The sequence below is a fragment of the Tasmannia lanceolata genome, unplaced genomic scaffold (assembly GCF_043159265.1).
Source record: "Tasmannia lanceolata isolate RefF3 unplaced genomic scaffold, GAP_Taslan_0.1 ptg000019l, whole genome shotgun sequence".
Taxonomy (NCBI): domain Eukaryota; kingdom Viridiplantae; phylum Streptophyta; class Magnoliopsida; order Canellales; family Winteraceae; genus Tasmannia; species Tasmannia lanceolata.
Genome location: NW_027518696.1, coordinates 11418938 through 11428181, shown reverse-complemented (window position 1 = coordinate 11428181; position 9244 = coordinate 11418938). Strand labels below are relative to the sequence as shown.

The following is a 9244-nucleotide window of genomic DNA, read 5'->3' as shown; positions in this document are numbered from 1 at the left end:
ATTAGCTTTTTTTGTTAGGTAAGATTGGATTGAACCTAAGACCTTAAGGTTGAGAGATACAAAGCCTCCAGACCACTTGAGCTGCAGGCTGGATGCAACATGTGATTAGCTCTACCGTCACGCCAAGTAGACTGTCATAGATGTACCCTACCAATTAATTGGAGAATTTTGGTCCTATGGGCATTAACTGAGGAAGAACAAAATTGGGAAACATGCAAGTGATTTGTGCAAAGCTATCACATAACTATAGTGAAGCAAATAGAATTGCCTACTGAGTTGCTAAAATGGCTGCAAACTTTTAGAGGAAGGAGATTTGGATAAAAGATCATCCCGAGAAAATTAGTAGTAGCCTAGCAACTGTGTTCTTCAATGTTTGGCCAAGCCAAGAAAAGGAAAGTCATGAACAAGGAAAGAGATCTTGGAGACTGGATTCGAACACCCGCCTCTAGCTCTGTAACATGGAACGTCTGATAAAAGTATCCTCGACAGCTGGAATTATAGTTGGGAATTAAATTAATATGATCACATATAGAAGGCAAAAGTGGGGTCCGATAAGCATCTCTTATGAAGGAATGTACCAATCCCTTTCTTTTTAGCATTTCCCACTTGAAAAAGAAAACATGAATGCAAAACCAAGGAACAAAATCTATTTTTGTCATTCCTACTAAACATTGGGTGTTCAAAATTCAAAGTTATCATACTTTGGCTGAGACAGAGAAGGGTAATTTGGTCATCTGAGTAATGAGTCTATGTATGAAACAAGAGAATATAGAAGAGATAAAGGGTGGCATGAATGACGGGAAAATTGAGTCTGTTCTGTCAAGTGAGTGAGTCCAGGCTAGCATTTGAGGCATGATTGAGGTGGGCCCCACCCTGTCCTGGCAACCACATGCGACTCGAAACCCCATGCACAGACACACCTTATTTTTGGTATTTTTTTGTCTTCCTATTTTGTTTGCTCTTAAATTTGCAATAAAATGAGGAAAATATAAAGAAACCCCACCACCCTTCCCTTATTCTTCTTGCTAATTACTCAAGAAGGGGGTGTTTTGAACCGTTTTTATCAAATTTTGGTGTCGGCAACATGGACTTAAATGCTAATTACTAGCAGGGTAATTAGTGATCGCTCATAATTTATTAAGATATTCTCTTGCACTTCATAATGTTTTGTTTTGAGGCATTTTTTTAGCATTTTTCCTTTTTTCTTTTGTTCAATTTTTTTCCATTCACATATAAACAAGTAGCTTCCTTGTTTTTTTTCCTTCTTCATTTCTTCTTTCTCTGGTTGCAGCACTCTTTATGCTGTTTTGCCTTTTGGTCTGTGGAAGGAGGCTGCTCATGAAGAGGCTAGTAAGTAGGTTTATTTGTCTTTTTTTTTTTTTTTTTTTCCAATCTTTAGTTGATTTTTAAGACATGGGTTTTGCTTTTCTTGTTGTTGGGTGTGTAAAAATTTTGTCTTTTCATCTGGGTTGTGAAGATTTTGCTGATTTGGGTTGTATTTATGAAGTGAATATTTTGTTCTAAGTTTGTAATCAGGTTTTTCTCTTGGTTTTGGAAATCTGTTTCTTTCGGGTTTGATTTTGTGGTGCTAGATTTTTTTTTTGTTCTTAGATTTCTCTTAGTTGTACGGGTTTATTGTTCATGTATATGAATCCCTGAATCTTTGCTTTTGTGGTTGGTACTATTTGGCAATGTTTTCACTTTTCTTTGGCTTTGGAATCATGTAAGTGTTCAATTTTTCTTTCCTTGATTTTCTCCAATTTGGGTAATAACTTCATGTTTCTTCATTGGTTTTTCCAATCCCCAATACATGTTCTCAGATTCCATTATTTTCCCAATGTTTTTCTTTTCTTCCATGGATCACATACACTTATTTTCTTTGTGTTTGGACTGCAACTTCTGTTTGTCATAATTTGTGGAGATTTCCAGTCCTGGACTTGATTATCAGAGCTATGTTTATATATTCATTTGATTAAGACAGAGTCTTTGCTCAAGTCTCTTCAGTTATCCCTTATTCAAATTCACTCATTTTTTAAAATCACCTGTGATTCTTAATCAATATATGAGTATGAATTGGATTTCAGTTTTCATGTCTCCTATGGAATTCATTCACTACTTAAAATTTTCGGGATTTTGTGAATTCATCAACACAACGTTTCCTTTTGAATCAGCAGAGGCTAATTGGACTTTCGAAACCGTTCTGTTTGTTGGTTTTTAGTTTCTGGGTATGCTTTTTTCTTGTTTTATTTGGGGAGCTCTCCCCTCAAATTATCAGGAGTTCCTTGAAATTTCACCAAACCAACATCTGTTTTTTAATTAGAGTAGGATGGCAAATCGATTTCTAGAACTGTTTTTTAATTAGAGTAGGATGGCAATTCGATTTCTAGAACTGTTCTTGATTGTTGGGTTCACTTCATTCATTTACATCTCGATTTCCTTCAATTTATGGAATTTACTTGAACCAATCTCTCTCTTTTGCCTTTCATGGGTTGTAGAAACTCGTCTGACAATAGGTTTTGGTTCTTTTTCTGTCTCTTTTTTAAGGTTTTTCTTCAGGTGGCACTGTTATTTCTAGTGGCACTGAGTAGTGGTGTTAGAAGCAATGGAGGAGGAGCAGGTGATGTGCAGTGTAAATTTAACAGGGGTTTGAGTTTGAGTCCTAGACCTCACAGTGTTTCCATATTGGAGTTTGGAGCAGTGGGAGATGGGAAGACATTGAATACAGTTGCTTTCCAGAATGCCATATTCTATCTCAAGTCATTTGCCGACAAGGGTGGTGCTCAGCTCTATGTTCCTCCAGGCAAGTGGCTCACTGGAAGCTTCAACCTCACCAGCCACCTCACCCTCTTTTTGGAAAGAGATGCTGTTATCCTTGGATCTCAGGTCTTTATCATGTATATCTGACCATCTCTGTTTTTTAATTTTGTTATTGCATTCTTTTTTCTTTTTTTTTGAATGATTGGTTATTGCATTCTTTGGGCTATGAATTTCTGCATATTCATTATACACAAAGTTGGTTTATGCCTGTTTATATCTGATCATCTTTCTCCCTTAATATCTGTGAAACAACCAATTACTCCAAAAGCTTAAGCTGTTGGAAATGGCATTATTTAATCTTTTATACTTTGACTCTCCCCCTCACGTGTGGCCCCTCATTTTAGGGTTGGCCTACACGTGACACATGTGGCCCCTCTTTTGGGTTGGCTATTACATGTGGATTTTTAATATCAAGGAGTTTGAACCCAAGACCTTCGCTCTGATACCATGTGAAACAACCAATTACTCCAAAAGCTTAAGCTTTTGGATATCGCGTTATTTAATCTTTAATACTTTGTCAATATGGGTTGTTTTGTTTTTGCATTGGTGAGGAAAGGAGCCTTGTTTGTTCTTGATGCTTTATGTTGCTTTGGGGTGTATATTTTTTGTCAGAAATATTGGTTTAATTAGATGGCTATTTCATTTGAGAGGATGGAGTTTGAATTGTACTATCAACACTAGTCTGTTTGGATTTGATATCCTTGTATGAGACACTGGGTCTCTTCTATTGGCACATTTCTTGATTTCAAAAATGGCGAGTGGGGGTGGAGATTAATTTTCTGATGGAACAGTGGATATGGATAATGTAATCCGATATCTGACTATGTTGAAATTGAAGTGGAAATGTCCTATATGAAAGAGGTTGAAATGATGCCTGACAAGGGAGCTGAAAGAATATTGTTTTAGATTTGTCATTACATACGTATTCTAGAGACCTTTCCCTGTTCTGAATGAGATCTAAGAGTTTCAAGTCTTCGGAATAAGATGATAATTCCATTTTCTAGACTTACATCAAAATTCTTTCCTTACAACTAAACTGATTACCTCATTGCTGAAATATTTTTTCCCTTTTTCTTATAGGAATCATCTCAGTGGCCAGTGGCGGAACCTTTGCCCTCATACGGTCGAGGAATTGAGCTTCCAGGAGGAAGACATCGCAGCTTGATAAATGGCTACAATTTGAAGGATGTCGTGATAACAGGCATGGATGCATATCGATTTTTATCTCTAAACAAATAAAATTGAGTTGTGGGTCTCCATGTTTTCTCAATAGAGTGTTATTCATCTCACTTAGTTTGCTTCATTCATTGGTTGCAACAGGTGATAATGGAACCATAAATGGTCAGGGTGCCGTTTGGTGGGAGTGGTTCAACTCTCATTCTTTAAATTATAGTCGCCCTCACCTTGTGGAGCTTCAAAGCTCTACCGATGTTGTGATTTCGAATTTGACTTTGTTGAATTCACCTGCCTGGAACATCCATCCAGTATATTGCAGGTATGTTGCCTAGATTCTTCCCCTACATTAGTTAATTCGCCCTGTTTTTTTATGTTCAAATCTTTGCTCTAGTAAGAAAAGTTAGAAATGTTTGAGAATGTTGAAGAAGAGGAGCCAAACTCATATTTATTTGGATATAATGCAGCAATGTGCACATTCAGAATGTAACAGTCCATGCTCCATCAGACTCTCCTTACACCAACGGTATAGTCCCAGGTTAGTGTAATTCATCAAATCCCTGTATTTTATTCTTTTACATGTTTAAATGCATTTCCCTGTTCATTACAGTTATTTATGGAATTTATAATTTTTAAGAGTTTCATTTGTTGAGCTTTTCATGACTTACCGAAAACCAAAATTCAAGATTCATAAGAATTTAGATTCACCTAAAAGATGGGTGTCAATGGATATTTATGCCATAAAAATGGTTTGTGGTGATACACATCCATGGGCACCATTTCTATACTCGTGTACACCCCGAGTTCTTTATTATTGTAAAATCATAAGTATGCAGATTGAGGGCTGACAAAGTAGACACCTCTAAATAACCTGGAAGGTGTGGTACACAAAACCATTATCTCATATTGCCGACAGTTGTATTTGGGGAATTTTGTTGTCCAGCTCCCTAAAAATCTGAAAATGGAAGAAGGAAACAATGAAACAGTATAATAAAATCTCTCTGATATCGGTTTACTACAAGTATAAAGCCAAACTTGCTGAGGTACAGACAAAAGCCATACATGAATGAACAAGGTGGGACCTTGTTCCATGAAGGGTAGAATAAACCAGAGATAGTTCTTTCCATAGTTTCAAGACTCCCCCACGTCATCTTTTCACTCGCACGAGTTGACTCCTTTTTACCTTGGCCGCGTTCTTGTCTGAATCCTCATTTCGCCCTACAAAGTCAATCAAAACTCCTTTGACTCTCCATAGTACTCAGACCTCCTCAACCAAGTACTCGTTTGTGTTAACCGATTACTCAGCCGTGTCGCGCCAAGTCGACTTGGATTTGCTTTGGCCGCTTTTTGACCCGCATCCATGTTTTGAAACACTGGTTCTTTACACCAAGATAGTGTTTTTAAATGCAAAATGATTCGAAAAGATCTTTCAGTTCTAGCTTTTTATACTGAGAAGGAAAAAAATGAATTGTAAACAAATACCTTATAAATTCTTTCCACCAATATAACTTCTTTAAATGAAAAAATGATTCAAAAAGATCTTTCTAGCTTTTATACTTGGAAGGAAAAAAATGAATTGTAAACAAATGCCTTATAAATTCTTCTATATCTTAGCCTCTTTGGTTATAGATCGCAAACAACACATTAAACATCACTAACCGCGATTACCTTAAATTTGGAGTGAAGGTACTCAAAGCAGAAATAATACTGAATATGTATCTGAATCACATAAGTGAGAAATTTCGTTTAGAATTTGGTTATTGGTCATAACAAATGCAACCTACTTTATGTCATGGATGCATTTACATTTGGAAGTTAAGTGCCAGAAAATGGGTGTGGTGTGACCCATTTCTAAGTGTAACATAAGTGATAAGGCATACTACTGATCAACTCTTCACCATTGCCTCAGTTTACAAATTCAATCTGCCATGCTATGTGTGTTCATAAATAGCCAGCCGTAGAAATGTGTTCCATGTTCTGACTTTTGTAACTAATTTCATTGATTTTTCAGATTCATGTTCTGATCTATGCATAGAGGACTGCTGTGTTAGTGTTGGACATGATGCCATTTCACTCAAGAGTGGTTGGGATGAATATGGCACAGCTTACGGACGCCCCACATTGAATGTTCAGATTAGTCGGGTAAATCTACAAACCTCTCTCGGGTCTGCCCTCGCATTTGGTTCTGAAATGTCCGGTGGCATCTCCAACATAGACGTCGACCACCTCCATATCCATGATTCCTCCATCGGCATCGTACTCAAGACAACCAAAGGCAGAGGTGGTTTCATAAAAAATGTCGTCATATCATACGTGGAGATGGAAAATGTCAATATCGCAATTAGAGTCACGGGTCAATGCGGAGCCCACCCCGATGATCATTTTGATCCCGAAGCTTATCCAGTCATCGACGGTATCACTATAAAGAACGTGGTTGGTACAAACATCACCACTGCTGGAGACCTCAGTGGGATCCATCAAGCTCCCTTCACTGCCCTCTGTCTGTCAAATATTTCATTATCGGTAACTTCTGAGCCTTCCACCTCATGGGTCTGTTCGGACGTCATGGGATTCTCTCAATCGGTATTTCCCGAACCATGTTCCGACCTCAAAAGCCCATCTTCAAATTCTTCATTGCTCTGTTTCTCACTCCTCTACTCTAATGGTCATGCAGAAGCCTTATAAGATTGTTTCTCCTACATTTCATTTGTTCAGACCCTGTACAATTGAGACTAAATTTCCAATTCCATACCAAATTCGACTGGTTGTCCAATTCCTTCGTAATAAATCCGATGTTCAAACCGTTCCGCCATTTCAGATTCCTATTCACTTCTTCCCTTGAAACTCGACGATGAGTTGCCGGTCATTCGCTCTCTTCGAAGATACAATGCGGCTACTTGTACAGCTTCATTTCTTCATTCATGTGTAAGGAAATTTTTGGTAGGGTTCGAAGCCCAGACATTTGATTGATATTATTGTATTTGGTTTTTTCTTTCAGTTATTATATTATATGTTGTACATTTAGTCTGAATATTAGAGATGAGAAAGGTGGGGAGAGGTGGATTTCTGTATGAGACAGAATGGAATAAAAGGTTGCTGTTTAATCAAAGATAAACCATGTTCTTATTTTTTTTAGCAGCAAACACAGTTCAGGGTGGTTCTGATACAAGTGTAATACCACCATCTTGCAGAATATTCATTTAAGTAAATTATGTATGTAGGTTACATGTGAAAATAATAGAATGAAGGGCGCCCTTGCAAAAATCAGCTTCAAGGGCACCCTGATTAGCTGATTTATGCAAAGTCAACACGGTTTCCACTTTTTTAGGCGTCGCGCCCTTGAAGCTGATTTCTGCAAGGGCGCCCTTCATTCCATCATTTATCCAACTTATTACAGCCAATTAAGAAAAAAACTCACCCTTACAAGCTAGCCGTCAAGGGGAGAGTGCCCAAATCTTTATAAGCCCATCCACATCCTTTCACATATCCGATGTGGGATTATTGCATTCACGTGGAACCCCAACAGAAAAGTATGTATTTTATTTATGAAAACAAAGGGGGTGTAAATATCAGTTTTCAACATTGTAATGTTGCTGAAATGCTGAGGGTTTGCTATGACCAAATCTCATGGGAGTCTGATTTTGGTGATGAGAAGTGGGTCCCACTTGTATCAACGACCACTTAAAGAATTAAAGTAAGTGTGGCCCACTTCATGATCTTGATTAACGGAGAAGACTAATTACACGCCTGTTTCCCCTTTTCCTTCTCGTACCATTGTTATTATGCGCATGAATGAACAACCACACACGCATGCACTGCCTCCACTTTTTGTAAATTCTGTACCTCTTCGGCTCTTCCTTCTTCATTGTCAGGATCTCCACGTGCTAATCACTTCATTTATATCCTGCTTCTTTTGATATTGGCACCCATCTCTTTTATATTAATCCCTTTGACCCATCCAGGCATCCATGAGGTTTTTATCAAGGCCCAGAAGGGCCCGCGGGCCGGGCACGGCACCGCACGGAAGGGTTCACGGGCCGTGGCGTGCCGGGCCGATTTTCTCCAAGGCGAGCACGGCCCGCCGTGCCGTGCCGGGCTGGCCTGTTCAATCACATTTTTCAACCAAAGGACTTAAATATCCAAAAATAAATAAAAATTGTTCTTGGATCCTAGCCCTACAATCTATAGTGGAACTGCATACAATGGAAACCTCTATAGATATGAGGGTTCGGGTCATCCAATGAAAATGATTTTTGGGGTAAATATGCGGCCCATCAAATGGATGGCTTGAATCATCCTATGGGCTAGCCTTATACTTTTTGAAAAATACTTACTATACGGGCTTACACCATATTACATGTATATCGTGTAAACTTATGAGTTTTATATGGGAAAGATATATATATATATATATATATATATATATATATATATATATATATATATATATATGAGGAAAGTGAAGCTACACCGCCGGACTTAAAATACAATGGGCCCACATTGTTTTGGTGATCCAAACCATTCATTTGATTGGCCCTCACATAGATAGGGTGTCCACCAAAAATCAGCTCCATAGGATCATCCCAACCCTACGATTTGTGGAGGCAAAAATGAACGTGTAAACCAGAGAGAGAGAGAGAGAGAGAGAGAGAGAGAGAGAGAAGTGTAGCTACACATACATGTAGCTAACTTAGCTACACCGACGGCTTAAAATACAGTGGGCCCCACATTGTTTGGGTGATGCAAACCATTCATTTGATGGGCCTTCACGTAGATAGGGTGTGCCCAAAAAATCAGCTCCAAAGGATCATCCCAACCCTACGATTTGTGGAGGCAAAAATGGACGTGTAAAAACCTTCACAAATTTGTCCATTTTTGCCTCCACAGTTTGAAGGGTTGAGATCATCTAATGGAGCTGATTTTTTGGGCACACCCTATCAATGTGAGGTCCTATCAAATGAATGGTTTGGATCACCCAAATAATGTGGGCCCACTGTATTTTAAGCCGTCGGTGTAGCTAAGTTAGTTACATGTATGTGTAGCTTCACTTAACTCATATATATATATATATATATGTCCCATTTTTAGTAATTATCTAATGGGAAAGTGATTATCTAATAATTATTTTAATCTAATGTGACAGGTTTACACTAACCCATCCATATCTTAACTAAGGTACGTGTAGACACCAATGAACCAATATTATAATCACAATGGGTTCACATGGTAATTTCACATCACCATTCTCTTCAAT

The 9244-nt window shown here is 38.2% G+C and overlaps 1 protein-coding gene across 1 annotated transcript; it reads left to right on the top strand.

Annotated features, from left to right (window-relative positions):
• The first annotated feature begins 965 nt into the window (after nt 1–965).
• On the top strand, nt 966–7105 carry LOC143853139 (Pectin lyase-like superfamily protein). The gene is made up of 7 exons (XM_077362873.1): nt 966–1112; nt 1292–1350; nt 2545–2883; nt 3898–4018; nt 4138–4312; nt 4458–4528; nt 6002–7105. Exons 2-7 carry the CDS (start codon nt 1300–1302, stop codon nt 6673–6675), a joined length of 1431 nt encoding a protein of 476 aa, XP_077218988.1. The 5' UTR covers nt 966–1112; nt 1292–1299; the 3' UTR covers nt 6676–7105.
• Nucleotides 7106–9244: the final 2139 nt, after the last annotated feature.

Bases quoted from the DNA above. Each gene is read 5' to 3' on its own strand.
- LOC143853139 (XM_077362873.1), top strand. From the start codon at position 1,300: ATGCTGTTTTGCCTTTTGGTCTGTGGAAGGAGGCTGCTCATGAAGAGG. The intron at 1,351-2,544 runs GTAAGTAGGTTT...CTCTTTTTTAAG, and splicing joins GGCTGCTCATGAAGAGGCTA to GTTTTTCTTCAGGTGGCACT. The intron at 2,884-3,897 runs GTCTTTATCATG...TTTTTCTTATAG, and splicing joins CTGTTATCCTTGGATCTCAG to GAATCATCTCAGTGGCCAGT.